Genomic DNA, 27,824 nt, shown 5'->3' with positions numbered 1-27,824 from the left:
CCAATATCCAGTAATCCAAAGCCACATGCTAATATATTATCCACAGCCAATGGGCTGTGATGTTTCAACAGGGAAACAGGTGAAATCATTCAGCAATTAAAGCAGCAGAAACCCTTAATAGTTTCAACTTGTTAAAGACAAAACATCCCAATGAACAAATACATATACTCCATCTCACATGTATATAACATAACATATACCTAAACTTCCCACACAGATTTGTTATCAAAACTATTATGTGAACCCACATATCACGTAAAGTGTCCAAATATACACAATTAAAAACAAATTGTAAAATTACAAATTACAAATCCCAAAGTCAATATATGGACATACAAATTACACATATAGACAAATGTGCATATAATACTGTAATTTTCATTGCACATAAAATTTAAAATTCTTAGTGTACTGTGTGGTCACAGGCACATCCAATCTAAGACGATGAGGATTAAATTTATCATTTTTCACACCTTTTGCAATGAATCATCTGATTTCTCAAGGCCCCGAAAAGGCGTGGCCTGATGGTTCAGATAAGCTTTGATGGATGTTGCCTGTTATTGAAGTGTATCATTTATTCTTTATGTTAAACAAAGTGACACTAACAAAAGTTTATGTAACCATGTCTGTTTTGCTGCTGGCCATAAATAAAATCATATATTAAACGTGTTTTATGCAATGTAAGATTAGATTAGTGATATAGCACATGAACAGCTAAAACAATGCGCTGTCTCAACCTTTAGAATGGCCTGTAAATAAAGGCATCTCATTTGTTCCCATCACATCATGCTGCAGCAGTTCCTGGGTATCAAACTTATCTCTCAGGGAAACGTGCTGGTGATGCCACCTCATGTGACGTATTAAACATTATCAAGAAGGTTTCACCTTTTTCCGCCTTAACTTGCTGACATTACATAATACAACACGGACTGTAATGAGCCATTCATAACTGCAATTTAAGTGTCATGTTTCACAGTACATGTCTCAGTACCCCTGCAGGGGACACACAGTAGGGGTGAGGGAGACAGAGACAGCCACTGCAGGATCATTACCCTTTCCACAACAGAGGCTGCTTCAGGAAGGACACGTGAACATTTGCAACAGAGTAGAAAACCAACAACTGGACACCAAAGGGAAACTCAGCGGCTGCATATTTCAATTTTGTGACCAGTGAAATTCATAAAAACTCACCATGAAGTTGAAGATACCAAACCCAGGACTGGACGACAGAATCCTGTCCCATGTGGAACTGGAGACGATGGAAAAGGAGGAAGCAGGGGACAGACCCAAGTGGGACAACAAAGCCCAGTACCTGCTGACCTGTGTGGGCTTTTGTGTGGGTCTCGGCAATGTCTGGAGGTTCCCTTACCTGTGTCAAAGTCACGGAGGAGGTAAGTTGAGATGAGTTACAGAAAATCGACAGTGTGTATGAATTATTAAAAAGGACTAGATGTGTATTTGCATTAAAATTGGTTTTTGAGTGGAAAAATAAAATGCGGGTGAGCTGGGACCATTTGTTGTATGTTTAAAAGAGATGTAGGACTCCTGCAGAGGGAAAAGGATACTGATTTGTAGCAGTACACACAGTTGGACTGTCTCAGCACTACATTTGTTGAGATAATTTATCTCTCTAACAAGTTTTAAATTATAGAAATGCCTGTTTCTCAGAGACCCCTAAAGTTTAAAATCATTTAACACCTGAACAATTTATCACAAGAGCAAGAACTTTATCGCTGATACACTGCTGCAAACTACTAGGATTACTTTTCATGTAGTTTTGTAAATGCATATATTTTTAAATAAAGTATATATTATTTAAATTAAGTAAACAGCTAAGCTGTATTCTTAGTATATGTATTACCCAGTGTGGGTAATGAAACGTGTGCAGTGCATTTTACTGTTTGAGTACTTTTGTGAATTAATTTTACAGCTGAATATTTTCTTTCCTTTGTTAAAGTGCTGAATAAAGTCAATGACTCACCACGTTATTAACACAATGTAACACTGCTAATACTTCTAGGAGCGTTTATGATCCCATTCCTTATCCTGCTGGTTCTGGAGGGAATCCCACTCCTGCACCTGGAGTTTGCCATCGGGCAGCGCCTGAGAAAAGGCAGTGTGGGAGTGTGGCGGTCAATCAACCCGTATCTTACTGGAGTTGGTGGGTAAAAAAAACAAATCATGCACGTTTGTTGTAGACTTTTATATAGTGATGGCTATAATGCACCATATTTAAAAAGAAAAGAGTTTTGCACAAACATTCAAAACAACATAATATATTTGTTTTGTCTTGTTGCAGGTGTTGCGTCTTTATTTGTCTCATTTCTGGTGGGTATGTACTATAACACCATCATGGCTTGGATCATGTGGTATCTCTTCAACTCCTTCCAGGACCCTCTGCCTTGGAGCCAATGTCCACTCAACGCTAACAGGACAGGTACTTTATTGCTTCATCTACCAAGATAAAGATTCAAAAACACACCTGCAGTACAGATTATTTTTACAAGGTCGATATCTTCCTGTTCATAACTATATGATCCTAATTGTTACTATCTGCTTATCTGTTCTTTGCAGGGCTGGTGGAGGAATGTGCTCGGAGCAGCACTGTCGACTACTTCTGGTACAGAGAGACCCTGAACACTTCAACAGCTATCGATGCGTCAGGAGGCCTGCAGTGGTGGATGGTGCTATGCCTGCTGGCTGCCTGGAGTCTGCTCTATGTCTGCTGCATAAGGGGGATTGAGACCACCGGAAAGGTCTGAATGTCATATTCCATTGGAACAGTCCAATGTGGTTCTTGCTTATACAGCATACACAGTATGTTTGTGTGTATCTTTAGCTCATTTTATCATTCTCCCATTTTAGGCTGTGTACATCACATCCACTCTGCCATATCTGGTCCTCACCATCTTCCTCATCAGAGGACTGACTCTCAAAGGCTCTGTAGAGGGAATCAAGTTCCTCTTCACACCAGATGTAGGCACTGTTTACCAAACCAACTTACATTTGTCAGTCTGAGTAATATGCAAAATTCTTAAAAACAATATTTTCAACAATTTGGAAAATATATATCTACTTTCTAGCTGACTGGTAAATGACAGCATAATTAATGTCTCTGTGTGGTCTTAATTTTAAATTACTGCAATATCAGATGGTAATTATTGAGCTGGTAGGTGGAATGTGTTACCTTTGGGCAGAGTATGGATAGCTGCTGTCATCTGACAAACAATTGAATAAGCATACTATATGTTGGCTGTCCTGAACAGTAGTGCCCCCTGGTGCACAGAGAAAGTCATGGTATACAATGCTGATTATAGTAACTACAGTAACTTCTGTAGATAAACTGGATTGTAGTTAAAATGAACAGAGATAAGCACCATCCCCTAGGAAGTAAATGTGGAAACTTGCATTTTGATTTACTGCAGTGTCTGACGTAAACTTTGCTAATCTAAGGTTTCAGACTGAACAACTGCAATCCTGGGGCATGATACCCTCACACATTAATTATTAACAATGGCTAAGACATTAGAAGACAGTGCGTGTTTAAAAGAGCAGAAGGATTATAACAGGAAGAAGTTATCAAATTCATTTCAGCTCAGTTTTACTAGGAATGTATCTTCCACTCCTTTTTTAGCTGAATGAGTTACTAAATCCAGCGACCTGGTTGGATGCTGGCGCTCAGGTTTTCTACTCCTTCTCCTTGGCTTTTGGAGGCCTCATCTCCTTCTCCAGCTACAACTCTGTTCAGTGAGTAAGAGCCTCAACTTCACAACCGTAAAGAAACTCACTGTTGAGCAGTTCTAACAATCTCACTTCCTTGTTTTTTTGCAGCAACAACTGTGAGCAGGACGCCATTCTCATCTCCATCATCAATGGCTGCACCTCAGTGTACTCTGCGACAGTCATCTACTCTATCATCGGCTTCAGGGCCACGCAAAACTATGATGACTGTGTGGGAGAGTGAGTATCAAAGTGGCCAACAGAAGCCTTAGTGTGATTCCCTTACATCAGACTGATCCCGTCTCTATGTGCTTTACTGCAGCAACATCTTGAAGCTGATGAATGCCTTCAACTATCCTGAAAACAACATCACAGAGAGCAACTACAATGAGGTTCTGGCTCATCTCAACCAGACAAATCCAGATATCATCCAAGGATTGAAACTACAGACCTGTGACATGCAGTTTTTCCTCAGTCAAGTCGGTCAATTTTGATTAAATTAAAATTTACCTAGCATTAATGTCAGAAATGATTTAACACAGGGGCAGTGGTTGAAATATTTGGCATATGCTCCATCAGGGTGTGGAGGGAACAGGTTTGGCTTTCATCGTGTTCACAGAGGCGATCATCAAGATGCCTTTCTCTCCTCTCTGGGCTGTCCTCTTCTTCATCATGCTCTTCTGTCTTGGTCTCTCGACTATGTTTGGAAACATCGAGGGAGTGGTGGTTCCTTTGCAGGATCTCAAAATCTTACCCAGAACTTGGCCCAAAGAAGTGTTCACTGGTAATAATCTATATTCCATACTGAATAACGTTTTCATTTCTATCTCCACAGATGTGAGCATAACCATTTTTTGTATTTTTATTTTTTCAGGCCTGACTTGCTTAATTTCTTTCGGTCTTGGGCTCATATTTGCTCTGCGCTCTGGAAACTACTGGTTAGCTCTTTTTGACAACTTTGCCGGCTCTATCCCCCTTCTGGTCATCGGATTCTGTGAAATGATCTCTGTTATCTACATCTACGGTGTAGACAGGTGAGTCTGCCCAGGACGTGAACACTGGTTCAAATTCAACACTAGTAGCAAAACAGTCAGTGTGGCCCTAGGAGTGCAGTCAGCACAAAGTACAGCCTCACAGGGCTGTTAGCAGAGCTGTAGGTTCTCTGTCTGGTTATTTTCAAACATGTATGAAGCAGAGACAAGTGGAAAGTGTGTCCGTCTGGTACCGAGAGAGGCAGACAGCAGGTCTTAATATCAGTGAAACAGAGCAAGCAAGACCAGCACATTATATTCTGACCTTTGAACAGAGATAATGTGCCACAGTAATCATGGGAGAGATAAAGAAGTACAGAGTGTATCTTGTGATGTAGCAAAACTATGGTGACTCACGTGGAAAATATGAATACATGTGTTCTTAGAGTTTCAATAATTCAGCAGCAAAAATTAAACTGGAAAATGTTTTCTCACAGTAATATAGGACATAGGCTAGATTAAAGTGCCAAAACTGACTTTTCTTTCCTTGTCCAGTGCAGCAACAACCTGCTGAACACACACACTTTACACTCACTGCTTTATTTACTGTAACTAATAGAAGTACAAGGTCATGTTTTATGGAGGCTTTCATACACACTCAGGTAACATTATGTGTCCCTCTTATTGCCTTCTAACAGGTTTAACAAGGACATTGAGTTTATGATCGGCCACAAGCCCAATATCTTCTGGCAGTTGGCATGGAGAGTGGTTAGCCCACTCATTATGGTCTTTATTTTGGTTTTCTACTTTGTTACTCAAGTCACCAAGAGTCTCACCTATTTGGTCTGGGATGAGGAGGCGGTAAGCATGCTCTTCACACTATTTTATTTTTTAGATAATGAATCATTTAATTTTAATTTTAAATACTTTTTTTGAGACATGAGAAATTCATCATCAGCTCATTTAGTTCAACATTAAAGATGGTTATAAAACAAACCTCTTAGGCGTCACACATTGTTACATATTAAACTGTGACATTTTTCATGACTCTCTCTGTAGGCAAACTTCCCCACCCTCGAACCACGTCCGTATCCTTCCTGGATCTACATCATCATTTTTATCCTTGCTGGAGTGCCCAGTCTAGTCATCCCATTGTTTGCCCTCTTCAGGTTCATCCGAAAGAAATGCTGCCAGCAGAAGGACTACAGTCACAGCACATTGGATACTATCTCTGCCAAAATACAAATGAGTGACAAAATTAAATTTTAGATATCTTTTCTTTAGCTTATTTAATAGTAACAGTGTGAATGTGGACCGGTTTTATTGTTTGCATATTATAGTTATTGCTTTTTCCTTCCCTGTGCCCCCGCACAGTGAGTAAAGAGCACAGTAATGACTACTGACTTTTTAGCTTTGAAATACAAGTAAATTTGAAAGTATTTACACTAAAGTGTTTGTTTTGGGGTAGAGTGTAACAAGCCTAATTTTGAGAGCTCTTCAGTCTGAGAGAAGAAGAATTAGATTTTAGCATGCAATCGCTCTCCAGGTGTGTTGGCAGCTTCTGAACACTCGAGATTACAAGAGGTCATTTGTCGACCACTTCTGAGTTGAAAGCTGTAACAGAATACACATTTTATAGGACATCAGGGTCATACCTGATGGAAAAAAAAAAAAAAAAAAAATCACACGTGTGGCCAAACGTTTGTCACCGACTTAGTGACTGACAAAGTGATTTTGTCTACTGTCTGTTATATTGTATGATCGGCCACAGTTGCTGATGGCTGTAGAGTCCCAGTGGAACTGGCTCAATCTGTTTCACATTGAGCCATCATAAAACATATAGGCCAACCTACATGAATGTAACTTATTTTAACAAGACTGAATTATATGTAATTATAAATTAATATTATTATTGACTTGAACAATTAGCTGAGGTGGTTGAGCCAGTCTGGTTCCCTGTTGCTGCTCTTTATGCCAAAATGAACCAGCTGCTGAGTTTCACCATTCATTTTTAGCAAACAGCGATGAGTAGCATCAAGCTCATCTAACTCTGTGTAATTAAATATATAAGTCTATTCGAAATGTCAAACTGTGCTTTTCATATTTCAAGTTTTACACAAAAATACCGTTTTATTATAATATTTTGTAAACAATCTTTGTAGAGTAGCTAATTGCTTTTGACATGTTGTAAGTGTGTCACAGACTTTTCTATAAGCAAAAACAGACTACATTCATGTCATCAAAGCCTTTTAGCCCACCCCTGTGCTGCTCATAATGTTTTGGCATAATGTGGAGAGCTATTATAAAGCTTTAATGTTTGGTTTTCAGACATACAAGCAAAACTAAGTGCTTACCATGTGAAGAAATACTGTCTGTACTATTAAAATAAATCATCTGGAACACAATGTAAGTACTGGTGCTTTTAAGGGTTTCACTTGGCAACACTTGCAGAGAGGGACATCTAAAATTTTTTTATTTATTTTTTGATCCTTTGATATTTCTGATCTAAGTGCAGACTGTAACACTGACATACAATTCAGTGATTCCAAATAACTCACTACAAAATCAAACATTTTTTAAAATGACCAAATTACATTAGAAATATTTAAAAATAACAAATCAAAGAAGCATTTAGCATGATCCTTTCTAGTGTCAAAGAACAAATAAGACCATCCAGTCATTAATTATTTTTTAAACATTCAGAGAGCACACGGGCTACTCAGTAGAGCAAATAAAATCAATCATAAATACTGCTCCTATACAGACATGCATCCACATACTATAAGACACTATTCTGTGCTTCAGTATGCATGGGGTTGACATGAGATTGATACTTCCCTAACTGACTGACTGGACTAGATGAGGATGTGGTCAGGATGGAGGAGGAGGGTAGAGTCAGACCTAAGTACAACAACAAAGCCTGGTACATCCTAACCTGTGGGCTTCTGCATTGGACTTGGCAATGTGTGATGAGTCTCTTATTGTGTCTAAGTCAAGGAGCTGGTAAGCTAAGGTGAAAGAGCACATCGCTGCTTGTCAAATGATTGACAGATCAATTTGTAGTTCAAGTACATAGAAGTGAATTTATTGTGCCCTTTTGGGAATTTATGACATTTTATGGTGCTTTTATGTTTGACTTTATCTCAGGAGCATTTTACAGTACAGAATTTGGTTCTAAGGCGTCATGAAAGGACAAAGCTCTTGCTAAATATCACCATTTTTGCTTTCAGTAAAGTCACTGATCTTTTGTACCTAAACCTTAAAGGAAAGTTAAATATATCACTCATTGAAGGCTACAGGAGAGTGGTATGACTTCTCCATTAGCTTACATTAATGATTCTCAAGAGTATCAGGACTTCTGAACAATGGCTAACCTTTGGTGTGACACAGACCTGGCTTCACACGTACAGTGTACCAGCCTAATTTGAATTTGGATGCCAAGAATACAGCATGTGTTTTTTTAAAATGTGCCTGTGTTTAGTGGGCCATTGTTACACTTCTGCAGTGCTGTAGATTGAGCCACAGGGAGGGGGACAGATATTAAAGGCATGAATAGTTTAAAATAATAATCTGTTGCTTCTCTCTGACTTGTTAACTACAGGTGTCAAGCCCACACCATCAAACCCACTGTCTGTAGCCAGTCGCAGTAAAGTAACAGTATACTGATGGATACAAAACAACATCAAGGCTACATTTTAGTCTGATATGTAAATGGTGTCTTATGGTCTATTAGTATAAAATAGAGCATTCGGAGCATTTGATGGTGACATGGTTCATGGTCCTCTATTTACTGTCTCAGTGCCTCTTCATTTAAACTGAATATAGTAAACAAAAAAGTCATCGTGACTAATTGAAATTTAGCATGTTCAACATTGCAATTCAGGGTGATACTACAGGTGTGGGAGTGTGAAGGACCATCAGTCCGTATCTCACTGGTATTGGTAAGTGAAACAGGCTCGTGAAACAGACGTCAGGCTTCCTGTTAGAGTGATGTCACGGTTAATGATGCTGTTCCTCAGGCATAGCCTCCATGCTGGTGTCCTTTTTGATCGGACTGTACTACAACACCATAATAGCCTGGATCATATGGTATCTTCAATTCCTTTCGAGACCCTCTACCATGGACCCAGTGTCCTCTCGTTTTTAACTCGTGTTAAAATGGGCTTTTGTCCATTCCTACCCATGCTCATTTTAGAGCACAGTATGTTTGACTCCTTGATGCACTCATATTCTGGCTCATGTTTTATTCAATTGTTCATTCAATAATTATTATTATTATTATTTCACAAACTAATATGGTTTATTATTGTCACCTTGCGGGATTTATTGTCAAGACAACTAATGAAACATATAGGAAATATATTCAGAACACCTTTACTGTAAAAATGGACAATTGCATGCATCTGTGCTCTGACAACAATAACTGTTTACCACTTGAACATGAAGCACGGGATAGTTTGCATTAATACTGAGGACCTTTCAGGGAAACTATAATTCCTCGTAGCTGTAGTAATCGTATTAAGAGTAACTTTTAACTGAAGACAATGGTGGCATGAGAAAATGCCTCAGTTGGTCTTTAACAGCATTAGCTCTGTGTGTGTGTGTGTGTGTGTGTGTCAGACATAACCATACAGTGTAAATATTTAAACATTAGGGCAATGAACTAGCACAGAGAGGGAGATCACAAACTGAACAAACACCTTTCTGGAAAAATACTCTGTAGGCTATGGGATAAATGCACTGACATAAATGGCTTTTCAACTGCTGCCAGAAAATTACTAGACTGCAATTCCTGGAATTCAGTGATAGTTTCAACTGAACTTTCCCTTTTGCTCATTATGGAAGATTTTTGGCCTCTTTATTCAATTTGCAGTTAATTTTGAAGTTAATTGACAATTAAGTGCACAACTTGGTCATGCAATTAAAAAAAATCATTCACCAACTCATAATTCAGTACTCAATTCACTTTGAATTATTTTGGTTCAAATTTTAAATGAAAGCTACAGTAAATCAATTGCATTTGGGGCTCTCTCCCACTGAGTCACTGCGGTTCCTGGAAAGCCATATTAGCTAACCAGACTATAGTGACACAAAGGGGTCTGGTGTTTCACCTCAGGCAGGTTTCAGGCGTGCACACACACATGCACGCACGCACACACACACACACACACACACACACACACACGCACGCACGCACACACACACACACACACACACACACACACACACACACGTAGAGTTATTAAGCACACATATACAAATGTATGTGACGGTTATATTATGACAGGTCTGTTTAACATATTTGCTATTGTTTTTGTTTTTTATCGTGTTTGTATTGTTCTGTATTGAACGCCCTTTGCCTATCCCTATCCTCTTCCTCTCCCCTATTCTCTATCCTCTCCTTAATAACCCACCTGGCCTGTGTATTTTAATAAATATCTTAATAAAAAAAACAACAATAACAACAACAAAAGATGCTATTGGATGAGAATATCAGACTGCTCCTCTTGCAGAGCAACTCTGTCTGGCACTACAAGGCATTCAGACAGATTGAAAAAAAAAATTACCAGTGAAACACTGTGAAAAAAAATGTCTTCACAAGTTTTCTGAAATTTCTATGTCTCTACCAACTTTTGTTGAACAGTGTAAATTGGTGCCTGAACATGAAGAGCATGAAGAGACATGACCTGATGGATAAACACTAGAGTGCATGGCAACAGCGCCATGCTGTTAGCGTCTAGTAAGACCTTTCTCAATCACTTTCTACTCCAGATGCCATTTCCCAAGTTCACCCTGTTTGACTAAACTGACTAAATAAGCATGTGCCTCACAGGGCAAAACACAAAATGGACAAATGTGACTGTTGCCTACGAGCCTGTACTGTGTTTGATGTGTCATTTTACTGAACGTGTAAATTTGGGAATATACAACATGTAAGCACAGAACAAACATAATGAAGGTCTTAAACTAGATTTTTACACAAGGAGCTTCTTGAGGGTGGGGCCCCACAATTAGAAAATGAAGCAGGACCCTCCTTAAGGCTTTTATCAGCTTATCTGACCTTGTGTTTTAGGGCTGGATCCCAAACAGGTCAATGAAATTAGCACAACCAGTTGTCATGTAACAAGGCTGCACAGGTTTCCTTCTTGGCCTCCTGTGATTTCATACAACTCTACTCAGTGACTGATTGCCTCAGCTGTAAAGTTAGAGGCAGTTCAGAGAACCCTCTTTTCAACGGTCCTCTTCATATGATCCCCCTTCATAATATTCTTGGAGCAACAAATGTCAGCAAGACTGGCAGTATAAAAATAGAAGTACAGAGTATGCAAAAGCTAATATGGACTGCACAGGATTATAAACATGCTTCTACCTTGAGAAGCACATACGCTAAGCCCTCACTTTGACTCTTAGAACAATAGCGTTAACATCTTTGCTTCAGTGGAATCGCGATGTGTCTGGAATTTACTAACCCAGGCCTGGATCTCAGGATTCCTAACCATGAGGATTTGGACAGGATGGAGAAGGAGGAGTCTGGTAACAGGCCAAAGTGGGACAACAAATCCCAGTACATCCTAACTTGTGTGGGCTTCTGCATTGGGATTGGCAATGTGTGGCGATTCCCTTACTTGTGTCAAAGTCATGGTGGAGGTAAGCTAAGGAGAAAATGGAAATGGGATGTTTTAGGATTAAGATGTTTGTGGACTGTCCATTCTTGAAAGACTGTAAATTATACTGTGGTTGAGGCTCCGTAACTGAGGTCTTTAAGGTGTTTGAGAAGGCCAGTGGTGATACAGATATCTCAACTGTGAACCCTTTAGCTAAAAAACAAAAACAAAAAAAAAAAAACAAAAAATCACTAGTCCTTTGTGCATATACTTGTTTACATACAGCAGTGGTTGTGCTGAGTCATTATGCATAAATCCTGACAATTCGGCCACAGGAAGTGAGAGAATTTTCCAAGATAATCTAACAGGGGAACCTATGTGTGATTTTTGAAATTAGATGTTAAAGCTCTTAACCAAGGTTTACGTCATGAATGGTGAAAGTGGGAAACGCTCCCATGTTTGCAACTGGAGAGTGGTCAAATTACAGATGTGATGAATTTGTGGAGGATACTGCATAATATTTTGGAATATAGCACTATAGTCATGACATTTGGTATGTTATGATGGAATTACGAAGGCTGAAGTGAGGTGTTTTCCAGGACTAGAGTATCATAAATCACAGGTATCCCGTATCTGATTAATGAGAGAAATCCAAAATTCCCAGCTGTAATTACATCTAGGATGATGACAGCTAATTACAAATAGGAAACTACTATGAAAAACTATATTGCAGTATTAGAGCTATGACTTGTGACTACTAAAACAAGTATGCTTGCACCTAAGCTAGTGTTTGCTCACTATAAATACTTTAACACATCTTAAAATAGTTCGCAGAGATGCCTGAAGTTACCAGGAAGATTTCACAAGTATAACATTAAACTGTTTGCAGCAGTGAGTTTAATTTAAACTTTCTACAAATTGTGCTGTGGTCTTAAAGTCTGTGGAGTTCAAGGGCTTCAACTGATTCTACCAGGGGTAATAGAGTATGGTTGGGGAAAAAAAGAGCTTGGAAATCTGGAGCAAAGGTTACGAAGCTGAGTAACCAAATGAAGTAAATCTGTACACACACACATTTAGTGTCTCTAGTTGAGGAGGTAATCTTTCTGGAAAATCAGCAAACCAGACAGACGCAGGACGTAAATCGAGATGTACGCAGAAAAGGCTCAGAAAAGCTGATCTTCACTCGCTGAAGACCATGTGCAGAGAAGAAAACAACCCACCAACCTACAACTTTACCAACCAGCAGCATGGAGGAAACAGCTATGCAAAACAGCTGGCAGGCAGAGCAAGTGGGGCTGTCACAAGGGTCATTAATATTGCTATGTTCACGGGCAGGGCACTGAGGGAATGGATGACAGCAGACTAAACCTTACAGTCAACAGCCAACCTGGGATGCTTGGAGATTTTAATATGTTGGAGGCTGAAAAAGCCAATGACTGAAATCACATAGTGGCTTTACAAGTACTCCAACATCCATTTTTGCAAACGTCACTGTGTTTTAGTCACTGTGTATGTTCAATAAGCTAAAATATCAAAAGGCCGGCAACCCTAGCAGCTCTGCATCCATCAGGCCTTTATAGTAAAGTGGCTAGATGGAAGCCCATGACAGTCCACTTGGAGTTTGTCGAACAGCATATAAAGCAGGGTCTGTATCCAATCTCAAAGATCAGTGTCAGGGCTGTGTAGGACATGTTTTTTACCTGGTTGGTATAGACCTTATTGAGTCGAAACTCAGCCTGATCTTTTGTTGTAGGTCAGCTGTCACACAGATGTCATAAACATAGAGTACAATTTGCAGTACGATGCGGCTGAAATGTCTGCACTGTGGCCATATTTTTAACTAGAAAACAAACACTGTCCAGCAGCCAGTTGTAATGGCTAAAATGTGAGCATGTCATGAGCTGGTAGTAAACAAGCTACGTTTATTAGCACCAATTTGACAGGACACCTAAGGAAACAGACACTGTACAGAAAACAGTGACTTCACTCATCAGTTTGCACAAACTGCAACACTAACAATTTGTATTTGTTACTGTGAATGTTAAAGTTGAGCTGTTACACCTCTCTGAAGTGGGACTGTGATTACACTACTAATTTTGAAGTGACCTATTTAAAACATATTTTAGTTTGTTTACTTGGTTGTTGTGTTGAAAAGCAAAGGAAAACAAATGCTGCACTAAGTGGAACTGTCATGAGAGCTGTATTAAATATTTGTAGTATGTTTAGTTTAGTACTTGAACTGTGCACTGTGCAAATGTATTATCTGAGAAAACACAAGTATCAGACCGGGACTTGGTATCAGCAGGTACAGAAGATTAAATGACTCGGACTGGAGGGAAAATCCTTAACTGGGACCTGCCCAATTTGAAGGATTCTGACAGTATAAGGAAAAATATTCTCTGTTGACCAGATGCTGCAGCCAGGGGGGGTGGGGGGTTACAAAGTACAAAATTAAGGGATTGAAAACTTCCGTAACTGAGAAATATCAGTTTTTGATTTATAATAAATTTGCTAAAATTTCAAAAAACATGTTGTTCCTTTGTCATTATGGGTTACTAAGTGTAGAATAGCAGATTTATTGATTTCAATTTTTTAAATAAATTCCAAAACCACTGTACATTTGCCAGGTGCTTTTCTGATTCCTTACCTGACCCTGTTGGTGCTGGAGGGAATGCCCCTCCTGCTGTTGGAGTTTGCAATTGGCCAACGTCTCAGGAAAGGCAGTGTGGGAGTGTGGAGGACCATCAGTCCGTATCTCACTGGTATTGGTAAGTAAAACAGACTGGTGAAACAGACGTCAGGCTTCCTGTTAGAGTGATGTCACAGTTAATGATGCTGTTCCTCAGGCATAGCCTCCATGCTGGTGTCCTTTTTGATCGGACTGTACTACAACACCTTAATAGCCTGGATGATATGGTATCTCTTCAATTCCTTTCGAGACCCTCTGCCGTGGACCGAGTGTCCTCTCGTTGACAATGGGACAGGTATTTCAAACTACACACATATAGTCCAGCAGAAGAAGCAGCTGAACTCTACACATGATTAAAACATTTGCAGAGGACTGTTTCTTGCATCCCTGCAGAATTTGTGCCAGAGTGTCAACAGAGCTCCCCTGTGGATTACTACTTTTATCGAGAGACTCTCAACAGTTCGGCCTCTATATCTGACTCTGGGGGAGTCCACTGGCCCATAGTCGTCTCCCTGTTAGTTGCCTGGGCAGTCATCTGTATCTGCTACATACGAGGGATCAGGACTTCAGGCAAGGTTTGTTAGATCAGCTGTCAGATGCTACACATTGCTGAATCATGACTATCAACACAATCTCATGCTTTTTTTTTTTTTATCTTGGCATGATCTCAGGCAGTTTACATCACAGCCATCCTGCCTTACATAGTGCTGGCCATCTTCCTGATACGAGGACTGGCTCTTAAAGGCGCACTGAGCGGAATAGAGTACCTCTACACACCAGATGTATGTTTCAAATCAGTAAAAAAACAAAAACAAGAAAAATCATTAAACAAATGACACATCAGAGTATATACAGTGGGTACGGAAAGTATTCAGACCCCTTTAAATTTTTCACTCTTTGTGTCATTGCAGCCATTTGCCAAAATCAAAAAAGTTCATTTTATTTCTCATTAATGTACACTCAGCACCCCATCTTGACAGAAAAAACTGAAATGTAGAATTTTTTGCGTTTTTATTACAAAAGAAAAACTGAAATATCACATGGTCATAAGTATTCAGACCCTGTGCTCAGTATTGAGTAGAAGAACCCTTTTGAGCTAGTACAGCCATGAGTCTTCTTGGGAATGATGCAACAAGTTTTTCACACCTGGATTTGGGGATCCTCTGCCATTCTTCCTTGCAGATCCTCTCCAGTTCTGTCAGGTTGGATGGTGAATGTTGGTGGACAGACATTTTCAGGTCTCTCCAGAGATGCTCAATTGGGTTTAGGTCTGGGCTCTGGCTGGGCCAGTCAAGAACGGTCACAGAGTTGTTCCGAAGCCACTCCTTTGTTATTTTAGCTGTGTGCTTAGGGTCATTGTCCTGTTGAAAGGTGAACCTTCGGCCCAGTCTGAGGTCCTGAGCACTCTGGAAGAGGTTTTCTTCCAGGATATCTCTGTACTTGGCCGCATTCATCTTTCCTTCAATTGCAACCAGTCGTCCTGTCCCTGCAGCTGAAAAACACCCCCACAACATGATGCTCCCACCACCATGTTTCACTGTAGGGATTGTATTGGGCAGGTGATGAGCAGTGCCTGGTTTTCTCCACACATACCGCTTAGAATTAACGCCAAAAAGTTCAATCTTGGTCTCATCAGACCAGAGAATCTTATTTCTCATAGTCTCAGAGTCCTTCATGTGTCTTTTGGCAAACTCTATGCAGGCTTTCATGTGTCTTGCACTGAGGAGAGGCTTCCGTTGGGCCACTCTGCCATAAAGCCCCGACTGGTGGAGGGCTGCAGTGATAGTTGACTTTGTGGAACTTTCTCCCATCTCCCTACTGCATCTCTGGAGCTCAGCCACAGTGATCTTTGGGTTCTTCTTTACCTCTCTCACCAAGGCTCTTCTCCCACTATTGCTCAGTTTGGCTGGACGGCCAGGTCTAGGAAGAGTTCTGGTCGTCCCAAACTTTTTCCATTTGAGGATTATGGAGGCCACTGTGCTCTTAGGAACCTTGAGTGCTGCAGAAATTCTTTTGTAACCTTGGCCAGATCTGTGCCTTGCCACAATTCTGTCTCTGAGCTCCTTGGGCAGTTCCTTCGACCTCATGATTCTCATTTGCTCTGACATGCACTGTGAGCTGTAAGGTCTTCTATAGACAGGTGTGTGCCTTTCCTAATCAAGTCCAATCAGTTTAATTAAACACAGCTGGACTCCAATGAAGGAGCAGAACCATCTCAAGGAGGATCAGAAGAAATGGACAGCATGTGAGTTAAATATGAGTGTCACTGCAAAGGGTCTGAATACTTATGACCATGTGATATTTCAGTTTTTCTTTTTTAATAAATTTGCAAAAATTTCTACATTTCTGTTTTTTTCTGTCAAGATGGGGTGCTGAGTGTACATTAATGAGAAATAAAATGAACTGCAATGACACAAAGAGTGAAAAATTTAAAGGGGTCTGAATACTTTCCGTACCCACTGTACCTCTCTTGCAGATTGATGAGTTGTTAAAACCAATAACTTGGTTGGATGCAGGTGCCCATGTCTTTTATGCCTTCGGCATAGCATGGGGAGGCCTCATCTCCTTCTCAAGCTACAACCCTGTACAGTAAGAGACATTTAGAAGACTTATTGTGTGTTATGTATACAGAACAATAATGTTCATTGTCAAACATGATGTGTCCTGAATCATCTGTCAGTTGTTTTTCTTTTTTTAAGTAACAACTGCATGCAAGATGCTGTGATCCTGTCTGCTATTACTGGCTTTACCTCAATCTATGCTGCCACAGTCACCTACACCATCATCGGCTTCAGGGCCACTGAGAAATATGATCATTGCGTCAGTGAGTGAGTAGTCACAGTGGTACTTAACGTATATTCCAATTTCAATTGTGAGGCTGCAATCTGCTATTAAAAACTAAAACACTGTTTTTTAAAAGTACATTACTAATTTGTCCAGTAACAGTCATTAATTACTAATATATTTTCACCCTAGAAACATCATGACGTTATTAAATACATTTGATCTTCGTGATGAAAACGTCACTACAAGTAACTATGAGGCAGTGTTCAATGACCTCAACAGCTCCTACCCTGATACTGTTCTTGGGCTGGACATCAAAACCTGTGACATGCAGACGTTTCTCAACGAGGTAATGTCGGTGAATATCGATCAGATTTCGGACTTAATTTTTTTTTTTTTTACTCTAATCTGCACTGTGTTTGTTCAGGGAGTGGAGGGAACAGGTCTGGCCTTTATTGTGTTTACAGAGGCCATCACCAAGATGCCTGGTTCTCCAGGCTGGTCTGTTCTCTTTTTCATCATGCTTCTCTGCTTGGGGGTCTCAACCCTGTTTGGCAACATTGAAGGAGTGGTGGTCCCCTTAAAAGATCTGAATATGTTTCCTCAAAACTGGCCCCAAGAAGCACTAACTGGTATTCTGTTTTGCAGTTAAAAGAATCTACACTTTGGCTTTGCAGCATCAGATGAACTGTATATGACTCCTCGCTGTCCCCTTGTTTTTGTGTGTGTGTGTTTCAGGAACAACATGCATTGTTGCCTTCATCATCTCCCTCCTGTTCGCGCAGCCTTCAGGAATTTACTGGGTAACGCTCTTTGACAACTTTGCAGGATCTGTTCCACTTCTGACCATTGGATTATTTGAGATGATTGCAGTTGTTTACATCTATGGTATAGACAGGTTAGTGTGCAAAGCTGCTGCTACAACACTCTCAGCTGTTCACTGCTTAGTGTTCAGCAGACTGTTTTGATTTTACAGCACACATTACTATCATTGGTTCTGTGTCTATTCTATTTAAGTGTGTGAAAAATGGTTGGTATATGGCCAGGACACCACTATAAAACAGAATGATGTGAGGGACTTTCTGGATTAAAACATTTACATACTATAATCCATTTACTTACGAGGCAGGTTCAACAGGGACTTGGAGTTCATGATCGGACATAAGCCCTCCATCTTCTGGCAGGTTTCATGGAGGTTCATCAGTCCTGTGATCATCCTGTTTATCTTAATTTTCTACATGGTCAGCCAGGCCCAAGAGGAGCTCACCTATTTAGTCTGGGACCTCAACTCTGTAAGAACACAAATCCATGACAGTAATTTGTGATCATCAATATTTTGGTACATCAGCGTCAGCAGCTGTCATTTTCTTCTTTTTTTTTTCCTTATCATGTCTCATCAAAAATAGATAAACTCATGATGTTATTTGTGGTAAATGTCTTGATAGTGCAGCATATAATGGAAACTTGTCATGCTGTTTTGTGATTTACAGGAGGAGTTTCCATCTCTGACATTGGTACCATACCCTTCATGGATCAATGTGATCATCTTTCTTTTGGCAGGAGTCCCCAGTTTGACAGTGCCTGTGTACGCATTATGTAGACTGGTCTATGTCTGCAAGAAAAAAAATGTTTCCAGAGAAAATTAAAATGCAGAATTAAATTTGTTATAAAGTGCTGTAGTAAATTGGTCATATATGTGCTCATTTTTTGCATACAGTTTCTTGTTGTATTGTATCTTTTTTATAAGAGACAGGACATGCATTACTTTTTTTTATACAGATCCACATTGTATATCTGCTGATACCGTTCAGAAAGGAGAATACAGGAGTTCTGTTTATATCTTGCTTGTGGGTTTTGCCAATAAAATATTTGTATCACAAAATGAATTGCAGAAATTGTCTCCATCTTAGAATAGCTGGAATAAAAAGTCCACCTCATACCTCTCAAAGAAATTCGATGCACGCAGACACATGTATATCAATCTCTGTTCAGCCGAGGACACTGCCTAAAGCACCACCTGATAGCTATAGTTTGTGCCAAAACCACCACAAATGTCTATATAGTGGGACATCCTGCCCTATTAGTTCAATTCATATGGACCAAAAACCTCTGTTGTATATTAACGTCCATTTGATCTCTCTCCATATTGATTTTATTTGACCACTACCAAATCATCTTTTGCATTTGCTTTAGATGTCATTTTCCTTTTTTTCCTCTATTTTTCCATTTCAAAACCCATTTCTTTCATTTTAAAGAACACAATTTGCTTTATGATTAACCTTCAGTGCAACGAATTGCCATGAGGCTTGGTTATGATACAGCTTTAATGATGTTTCACTTCTGCATCCACACAGCTTTCCTTTGGTCAGTATAACATTAAAACAGCATCACCAGGTTATTCATTAATTCAAAGCTTGGCACACTCCCATTTAAAAAAAAAAAAAAAAAAAACACGTTGGGTGTGAGGGGGTTAGCCACTAAATCATGATGCCTGAGGTTTCCACTCCCTTCATGGTGACTTAATTTCTTCATAAAAACCAGTAAAATCTGTATCCCAGACTGAAAGCTACAACTGGTAGGACATTAAAAGACAGCCCACAAACGGGAGTCTGGCAGATGAAGAGTGAGGTGCACTGGACTGGTGTTAAAATGGGCTTTTGTCCATTCCTACCCATGCTCATTTTAGAGCACAGTATGTTTGACTCCTTGATGCACTCAAATTCTGGCTCATGTTTTATTCAATTGTTTATTCAATAATTATTATTATTATTATTTCACAAACTAATATGGTTTATTATTGTCACCTTGCGGGATTTATTGTCAAGACAACTAATGAAACATATAGGAAATATATTCAGAACACCTTTACTGTAAAAATGGACAATTGCATGCATCTGTGCTCTGACAACAATAACTGTTTACCACTTGAACATGAAGCACGGGATAGTTTGCATTAATACTGAGGACCTTTCAGGGAAACTATAATTCCTCGTAGCTGTAGTAATCGTATTAAGAGTAACTTTTAACTGAAGACAATGGTGGCATGAGAAAATGCCTCAGTTGGTCTTTAACAGCATTAGCTCTGTGTGTGTGTGTGTGTGTGTGTCAGACATAACCATACAGTGTAAATATTTAAACATTAGGGCAATGAACTAGCACAGAGAGGGAGATCACAAACTGAACAAACACCTTTCTGGAAAAATACTCTGTAGGCTATGGGATAAATGCACTGACATAAATGGCTTTTCAACTGCTGCCAGAAAATTACTAGACTGCAATTCCTGGAATTCAGTGATAGTTTCAACTGAACTTTCCCTTTTGCTCATTATGGAAGATTTTTGGCCTCTTTATTCAATTTGCAGTTAATTTTGCAGTTAATTGACAATTAAGTGCACAACTTGGTCATGCAATTAAAAAAAATCATTCACCAACTCATAATTCAGTACTCAATTCACTTTGAATTATTTTGGTTCAAATTTTAAATGAAAGCTACAGTAAATCAATTGCATTTGGGGCTCTCTCCCACTGAGTCACTGCGGTTCCTGGAAAGCCATATTAGCTAACCAGACTATAGTGACACAAAGGGGTCTGGTGTTTCACCTCAGGCAGGTTTCAGGCGTGCACACACACATGCACGCACGCACACACACACACGCACGCACGCACACGCACGCACACACACACACACACACGTAGAGTTATTAAGCACACATATACAAATGTATGTGACGGTTATATTATGACAGGTCTGTTTAACATATTTGCTATTGTTTTTGTTTTTTATCGTGTTTGTATTGTTCTGTATTGAACGCCCTTTGCCTATCCCTATCCTCTTCCTCTCCCCTATTCTCTATCCTCTCCTTAATAACCCACCTGGCCTGTGTATTTTAATAAATATCTTAATAAAAAAAACAACAATAACAACAACAAAAGATGCTATTGGATGAGAATATCAGACTGCTCCTCTTGCAGAGCAACTCTGTCTGGCACTACAAGGCATTCAGACAGATTGAAAAAAAAAATTACCAGTGAAACACTGTGAAAAAAAATGTCTTCACAAGTTTTCTGAAATTTCTATGTCTCTACCAACTTTTGTTGAACAGTGTAAATTGGTGCCTGAACATGAAGAGCATGAAGAGACATGACCTGATGGATAAACACTAGAGTGCATGGCAACAGCGCCATGCTGTTAGCGTCTAGTAAGACCTTTCTCAATCACTTTCTACTCCAGATGCCATTTCCCAAGTTCACCCTGTTTGACTAAACTGACTAAATAAGCATGTGCCTCACAGGGCAAAACACAAAATGGACAAATGTGACTGTTGCCTACGAGCCTGTACTGTGTTTGATGTGTCATTTTACTGAACGTGTAAATTTGGGAATATACAACATGTAAGCACAGAACAAACATAATGAAGGTCTTAAACTAGATTTTTACACAAGGAGCTTCTTGAGGGTGGGGCCCCACAATTAGAAAATGAAGCAGGACCCTCCTTAAGGCTTTTATCAGCTTATCTGACCTTGTGTTTTAGGGCTGGATCCCAAACAGGTCAATGAAATTAGCACAACCAGTTGTCATGTAACAAGGCTGCACAGGTTTCCTTCTTGGCCTCCTGTGATTTCATACAACTCTACTCAGTGACTGATTGCCTCAGCTGTAAAGTTAGAGGCAGTTCAGAGAACCCTCTTTTCAACGGTCCTCTTCATATGATCCCCCTTCATAATATTCTTGGAGCAACAAATGTCAGCAAGACTGGCAGTATAAAAATAGAAGTACAGAGTATGCAAAAGCTAATATGGACTGCACAGGATTATAAACATGCTTCTACCTTGAGAAGCACATACGCTAAGCCCTCACTTTGACTCTTAGAACAATAGCGTTAACATCTTTGCTTCAGTGGAATCGCGATGTGTCTGGAATTTACTAACCCAGGCCTGGATCTCAGGATTCCTAACCATGAGGATTTGGACAGGATGGAGAAGGAGGAGTCTGGTAACAGGCCAAAGTGGGACAACAAATCCCAGTACATCCTAACTTGTGTGGGCTTCTGCATTGGGATTGGCAATGTGTGGCGATTCCCTTACTTGTGTCAAAGTCATGGTGGAGGTAAGCTAAGGAGAAAATGGAAATGGGATGTTTTAGGATTAAGATGTTTGTGGACTGTCCATTCTTGAAAGACTGTAAATTATACTGTGGTTGAGGCTCCGTAACTGAGGTCTTTAAGGTGTTTGAGAAGGCCAGTGGTGATACAGATATCTCAACTGTGAACCCTTTAGCTAAAAAACAAAAACAAAAAAAAAAAAACAAAAAATCACTAGTCCTTTGTGCATATACTTGTTTACATACAGCAGTGGTTGTGCTGAGTCATTATGCATAAATCCTGACAATTCGGCCACAGGAAGTGAGAGAATTTTCCAAGATAATCTAACAGGGGAACCTATGTGTGATTTTTGAAATTAGATGTTAAAGCTCTTAACCAAGGTTTACGTCATGAATGGTGAAAGTGGGAAACGCTCCCATGTTTGCAACTGGAGAGTGGTCAAATTACAGATGTGATGAATTTGTGGAGGATACTGCATAATATTTTGGAATATAGCACTATAGTCATGACATTTGGTATGTTATGATGGAATTACGAAGGCTGAAGTGAGGTGTTTTCCAGGACTAGAGTATCATAAATCACAGGTATCCCGTATCTGATTAATGAGAGAAATCCAAAATTCCCAGCTGTAATTACATCTAGGATGATGACAGCTAATTACAAATAGGAAACTACTATGAAAAACTATATTGCAGTATTAGAGCTATGACTTGTGACTACTAAAACAAGTATGCTTGCACCTAAGCTAGTGTTTGCTCACTATAAATACTTTAACACATCTTAAAATAGTTCGCAGAGATGCCTGAAGTTACCAGGAAGATTTCACAAGTATAACATTAAACTGTTTGCAGCAGTGAGTTTAATTTAAACTTTCTACAAATTGTGCTGTGGTCTTAAAGTCTGTGGAGTTCAAGGGCTTCAACTGATTCTACCAGGGGTAATAGAGTATGGTTGGGGAAAAAAAGAGCTTGGAAATCTGGAGCAAAGGTTACGAAGCTGAGTAACCAAATGAAGTAAATCTGTACACACACACATTTAGTGTCTCTAGTTGAGGAGGTAATCTTTCTGGAAAATCAGCAAACCAGACAGACGCAGGACGTAAATCGAGATGTACGCAGAAAAGGCTCAGAAAAGCTGATCTTCACTCGCTGAAGACCATGTGCAGAGAAGAAAACAACCCACCAACCTACAACTTTACCAACCAGCAGCATGGAGGAAACAGCTATGCAAAACAGCTGGCAGGCAGAGCAAGTGGGGCTGTCACAAGGGTCATTAATATTGCTATGTTCACGGGCAGGGCACTGAGGGAATGGATGACAGCAGACTAAACCTTACAGTCAACAGCCAACCTGGGATGCTTGGAGATTTTAATATGTTGGAGGCTGAAAAAGCCAATGACTGAAATCACATAGTGGCTTTACAAGTACTCCAACATCCATTTTTGCAAACGTCACTGTGTTTTAGTCACTGTGTATGTTCAATAAGCTAAAATATCAAAAGGCCGGCAACCCTAGCAGCTCTGCATCCATCAGGCCTTTATAGTAAAGTGGCTAGATGGAAGCCCATGACAGTCCACTTGGAGTTTGTCGAACAGCATATAAAGCAGGGTCTGTATCCAATCTCAAAGATCAGTGTCAGGGCTGTGTAGGACATGTTTTTTACCTGGTTGGTATAGACCTTATTGAGTCGAAACTCAGCCTGATCTTTTGTTGTAGGTCAGCTGTCACACAGATGTCATAAACATAGAGTACAATTTGCAGTACGATGCGGCTGAAATGTCTGCACTGTGGCCATATTTTTAACTAGAAAACAAACACTGTCCAGCAGCCAGTTGTAATGGCTAAAATGTGAGCATGTCATGAGCTGGTAGTAAACAAGCTACGTTTATTAGCACCAATTTGACAGGACACCTAAGGAAACAGACACTGTACAGAAAACAGTGACTTCACTCATCAGTTTGCACAAACTGCAACACTAACAATTTGTATTTGTTACTGTGAATGTTAAAGTTGAGCTGTTACACCTCTCTGAAGTGGGACTGTGATTACACTACTAATTTTGAAGTGACCTATTTAAAACATATTTTAGTTTGTTTACTTGGTTGTTGTGTTGAAAAGCAAAGGAAAACAAATGCTGCACTAAGTGGAACTGTCATGAGAGCTGTATTAAATATTTGTAGTATGTTTAGTTTAGTACTTGAACTGTGCACTGTGCAAATGTATTATCTGAGAAAACACAAGTATCAGACCGGGACTTGGTATCAGCAGGTACAGAAGATTAAATGACTCGGACTGGAGGGAAAATCCTTAACTGGGACCTGCCCAATTTGAAGGATTCTGACAGTATAAGGAAAAATATTCTCTGTTGACCAGATGCTGCAGCCAGGGGGGGTGGGGGGTTACAAAGTACAAAATTAAGGGATTGAAAACTTCCGTAACTGAGAAATATCAGTTTTTGATTTATAATAAATTTGCTAAAATTTCAAAAAACATGTTGTTCCTTTGTCATTATGGGTTACTAAGTGTAGAATAGCAGATTTATTGATTTCAATTTTTTAAATAAATTCCAAAACCACTGTACATTTGCCAGGTGCTTTTCTGATTCCTTACCTGACCCTGTTGGTGCTGGAGGGAATGCCCCTCCTGCTGTTGGAGTTTGCAATCGGCCAACGTCTCAGGAAAGGCAGTGTGGGAGTGTGGAGGACCATCAGTCCGTATCTCACTGGTATTGGTAAGTAAAACAGACTCGTGAAACAGACATCAGGCTTCCTGTTAGAGTGATGTCACAGTTAATGATGCTGTCCCTCAGGCATAGCCTCCATGCTGGTGTCCTTTTTGATCGGACTGTACTACAACACCTTAATAGCCTGGATCATATGGTATCTCTTCAATTCCTTTCGAGACCCTCTGCCGTGGACCGAGTGTCCTCTCGTTGACAATGGGACAGGTATTTCAAACTACACACATATAGTCCAGCAGAAGAAGCAGCTGAACTCTACACATGATTAAAACATTTGCAGAGGACTGTTTCTTGCATCCCTGCAGAATTTGTGCCAGAGTGTCAACAGAGCTCCCCTGTGGATTACTACTTTTATCGAGAGACTCTCAACAGTTCGGCCTCTATATCTGACTCTGGGGGAGTCCACTGGCCCATAGTCGTCTCCCTGTTAGTTGCCTGGGCAGTCATCTGTATCTGCTACATACGAGGGATCAGGACTTCAGGCAAGGTTTGTTAGATCAGCTGTCAGATGCTACACATTGCTGAATCATGACTATCAACACTATCTCATGTTTTTTTTTTTTATCTTGGCATGATCTCAGGCAGTTTACATCACAGCCATCCTGCCTTACATAGTGCTGGCCATCTTCCTGATACGAGGACTGACTCTTAAAGGCGCACTGAGCGGAATAGAGTACCTCTACACACCAGATGTATGTTTCAAATCAGTAAAAAAAACAAAAACAAGAAAAATCATTAAACAAATGACACATCAGAGTATATACCTCTCTTGCAGATTGATGAGTTGTTAAAACCAATAACTTGGTTGGATGCAGGTGCCCAGGTCTTTTATGCCTTCAGCATAGCATGGGGAGGCCTCATCTCCTTCTCAAGCTACAACCCTGTACAGTAAGAGACATTTAGAAGACTTATTGTGTGTTATGTATACAGAACAATAATGTTCATTGTCAAACATGATGTGTCCTGAATCATCTGTCTGGTGTTTTTCTTTTTTCAAGTAACAACTGCATGCAAGATGCTGTGATCCTGTCTGCTATTACTGGCTTTACCTCAATCTATGCTGCCACAGTCACCTACACCATCATCGGCTTCAGGGCCACTGAGAAATATGATCATTGCGTCAGTGAGTGAGTAGTCACAGTGGTACTTAACGTATATTCCAATTTCAATTGTGAGGCTGCAATCTGCTATTAAAAACTAAAACACTGTTTTTTGAAAGTACATTACTAATTTGTCCAGTAACAGTCATTAATTACTAATATATTTTCACCCTAGAAACATCATGACGTTATTAAATACATTTGATCTTCGTGATGAAAACGTCACTACAAGTAACTATGAGGCAGTGTTCAATGACCTCAACAGCTCCTACCCTGATACTGTTCTTGGGCTGGACATCAAAACCTGTGACATGCAGACGTTTCTCAATGAGGTAATGTCGGTGAATATCGATCAGATTTCGGACTTAATATTTTTTTTTTTTACTCTAATCTGCACTGTGTTTGTTCAGGGAGTGGAGGGAACAGGTCTGGCCTTTATTGTGTTTACAGAGGCCATCACCAAGATGCCTGGTTCTCCAGGCTGGTCTGTTCTCTTTTTCATCATGCTTCTCTGCTTGGGGGTCTCAACCCTGTTTGGCAACATTGAAGGAGTGGTGGTCCCCTTAAAAGATCTGAATATGTTTCCTCAAAACTGGCCCCAAGAAGCACTAACTGGTATTCTGTTTTGCAGTTAAAAGAATCTACACTTTGGCTTTGCAGCATCAGATGAACTGTATATGACTCCTCGCTGTCCCCTTGTTTTTGTGTGTGTGTGTTTCAGGAACAACATGCATTGTTGCCTTCATCATCTCCCTCCTGTTCGCGCAGCCTTCAGGAATTTACTGGGTAACGCTCTTTGACAACTTTGCAGGATCTGTTCCACTTCTGACCATTGGATTATTTGAGATGATTGCAGTTGTTTACATCTATGGTATAGACAGGTTAGTGTGCAAAGCTGCTGCTACAACACTCTCAGCTGTTCACTGCTTAGTGTTCAGCAGACTGTTTTGATTTTACAGCACACATTACTATCATTGGTTCTGTGTCTATTCTATTTAAGTGTGTGAAAAATGGTTGGTATATGGCCAGGACACCACTATAAAACAGAATGATGTGAGGGACTTTCTGGATTAAAACATTTACATACTATAATCCATTTACTTACGAGGCAGGTTCAACAGGGACTTGGAGTTCATGATCGGACATAAGCCCTCCATCTTCTGGCAGGTTTCATGGAGGTTCATCAGTCCTGTGATCATCCTGTTTATCTTAATTTTCTACATGGTCAGCCAGGCCCAAGAGGAGCTCACCTATTTAGTCTGGGACCTCAACTCTGTAAGAACACAAATCCATGACAGTAATTTGTGATCATCAATATTTTGGTGTCAGCAGCATCAGCAGCTGTCATTTTCTTCTTTTTTTTTTCCTTATCATGTCTCATCAAAAATAGATAAACTCATGATGTTATTTGTGGTAAATGTCTTGATAGTGCAGCATATAATGGAAACTTGTCATGCTGTTTTGTGATTTACAGGAGGAGTTTCCATCTCTGACATTGGTACCATACCCTTCATGGATCAATGTGATCATCTTTCTTTTGGCAGGAGTCCCCAGTTTGACAGTGCCTGTGTACGCATTATGTAGACTGGTCTATGTCTGCAAGAAAAAAAATGTTTCCAGAGAAAATTAAAATGCAGAATTAAATTTGTTATAAAGTGCTGTAGTAAATTGGTCATATATGTGCTCATTTTTTGCATACAGTTTCTTGTTGTATTGTATCTTTTTTATAAGAGACAGGACATGCATTACTTTTTTTTATACAGATCCACATTGTATATCTGCTGATACCGTTCAGAAAGGAGAATACAGGAGTTCTGTTTATATCTTGCTTGTGGGTTTTGCCAATAAAATATTTGTATCACAAAATGAATTGCAGAAATTGTCTCCATCTTAGAATAGCTGGAATAAAAAGTCCACCTCATACCTCTCAAAGAAATTCGATGCACGCAGACACATGTATATCAATCTCTGTTCAGCCGAGGACACTGCCTAAAGCACCACCTGATAGCTATAGTTTGTGCCAAAACCACCACAAATGTCTATATAGTGGGACATCCTGCCCTATTAGTTCAATTCATATAGACCAAAAACCTCTGTTGTATATTAACGTCCAT

The 27,824-nt window shown here is 39.8% G+C and overlaps 3 protein-coding genes across 9 annotated transcripts; all 3 read left to right on the top strand.

Annotated features, from left to right (window-relative positions):
* Positions 1–1,192: 1,192 nt before the first annotated feature.
* Positions 1,193–7,096, top strand: LOC113126608 (sodium-dependent neutral amino acid transporter B(0)AT1-like). The gene is made up of 12 exons (XM_026300714.2): positions 1,193–1,391; positions 2,021–2,161; positions 2,300–2,437; positions 2,575–2,756; positions 2,866–2,976; positions 3,635–3,747; positions 3,832–3,960; positions 4,043–4,199; positions 4,300–4,504; positions 4,595–4,754; positions 5,390–5,552; positions 5,751–7,096. Exons 1-12 carry the CDS (start codon positions 1,193–1,195, stop codon positions 5,958–5,960), a joined length of 1,908 nt encoding a protein of 635 aa, XP_026156499.1. The 3' UTR covers positions 5,961–7,096.
* Positions 7,097–11,041: 3,945 nt separating this feature from the next.
* Positions 11,042–18,655, top strand: LOC113126776 (sodium-dependent neutral amino acid transporter B(0)AT1-like). 4 transcript variants are annotated; one of them, XR_003295333.1, is made up of 12 exons: positions 11,042–11,339; positions 13,924–14,064; positions 14,143–14,280; positions 14,379–14,560; positions 14,657–14,767; positions 16,462–16,574; positions 16,685–16,813; positions 16,962–17,118; positions 17,197–17,401; positions 17,508–17,667; positions 17,954–18,061; positions 18,260–18,400. XR_003295333.1 is itself a non-coding variant. In XM_026300907.1 (12 exons), the coding sequence occupies exons 1-12, from the start codon at positions 11,141–11,143 to the stop codon at positions 18,413–18,415; spliced, it is 1,854 nt and encodes a 617-aa protein (XP_026156692.1). In that variant the 5' UTR covers positions 11,042–11,140; the 3' UTR covers positions 18,416–18,655. The 4 variants fall into 4 exon arrangements, 2 of the variants coding, with proteins under 2 accessions (XP_026156692.1, XP_026156693.1); XR_003295332.1 differs by having other exon boundaries at positions 17,895–18,061; positions 18,260–18,298; XM_026300907.1 differs by having other exon boundaries at positions 17,899–18,061; positions 18,260–18,655.
* Positions 18,656–21,578: 2,923 nt separating this feature from the next.
* Positions 21,579–27,580, top strand: LOC113126841 (sodium-dependent neutral amino acid transporter B(0)AT1-like). 4 transcript variants are annotated; one of them, XR_003295346.1, is made up of 12 exons: positions 21,579–21,876; positions 24,461–24,601; positions 24,680–24,817; positions 24,916–25,097; positions 25,192–25,302; positions 25,386–25,498; positions 25,609–25,737; positions 25,886–26,042; positions 26,121–26,325; positions 26,432–26,591; positions 26,878–26,985; positions 27,185–27,325. XR_003295346.1 is itself a non-coding variant. In XM_026301026.1 (12 exons), the coding sequence occupies exons 1-12, from the start codon at positions 21,678–21,680 to the stop codon at positions 27,338–27,340; spliced, it is 1,854 nt and encodes a 617-aa protein (XP_026156811.1). In that variant the 5' UTR covers positions 21,579–21,677; the 3' UTR covers positions 27,341–27,580. The 4 variants fall into 4 exon arrangements, 2 of the variants coding, with proteins under 2 accessions (XP_026156811.1, XP_026156812.1); XR_003295345.1 differs by having other exon boundaries at positions 26,819–26,985; positions 27,185–27,223; XM_026301026.1 differs by having other exon boundaries at positions 26,823–26,985; positions 27,185–27,580.
* The last annotated feature ends 244 nt before the right edge of the window (positions 27,581–27,824 follow it).

Source organism: Mastacembelus armatus, chromosome 11 (assembly GCF_900324485.2).
Source record: "Mastacembelus armatus chromosome 11, fMasArm1.2, whole genome shotgun sequence".
Lineage (NCBI taxonomy): Eukaryota > Metazoa > Chordata > Actinopteri > Synbranchiformes > Mastacembelidae > Mastacembelus > Mastacembelus armatus.
Note: the sequence above shows the minus strand (reverse complement) of the source record. Positions and strands in the feature narration are given on the sequence as shown.

Coding starts and splice junctions, on each gene's coding strand:
- LOC113126608 (XM_026300714.2), top strand. CDS start 1,193: ATGAAGTTGAAGATACCAAACCCAGGACTGGACGACAGAATCCTGTCC. Junction 2,438..2,574: donor ACTCAACGCTAACAGGACAG/GTACTTTATTGC, acceptor TGTTCTTTGCAG/GGCTGGTGGAGGAATGTGCT. Junction 4,755..5,389: donor TACATCTACGGTGTAGACAG/GTGAGTCTGCCC, acceptor GCCTTCTAACAG/GTTTAACAAGGACATTGAGT.
- LOC113126776 (XM_026300907.1), top strand. CDS start 11,141: ATGTGTCTGGAATTTACTAACCCAGGCCTGGATCTCAGGATTCCTAAC. Junction 11,340..13,923: donor GTGTCAAAGTCATGGTGGAG/GTAAGCTAAGGA, acceptor TACATTTGCCAG/GTGCTTTTCTGATTCCTTAC. Junction 17,119..17,196: donor TGCAGACGTTTCTCAACGAG/GTAATGTCGGTG, acceptor GTGTTTGTTCAG/GGAGTGGAGGGAACAGGTCT.
- LOC113126841 (XM_026301026.1), top strand. CDS start 21,678: ATGTGTCTGGAATTTACTAACCCAGGCCTGGATCTCAGGATTCCTAAC. Junction 24,818..24,915: donor TCTCGTTGACAATGGGACAG/GTATTTCAAACT, acceptor GCATCCCTGCAG/AATTTGTGCCAGAGTGTCAA. Junction 26,592..26,822: donor TACATCTATGGTATAGACAG/GTTAGTGTGCAA, acceptor CTTACGAGGCAG/GTTCAACAGGGACTTGGAGT.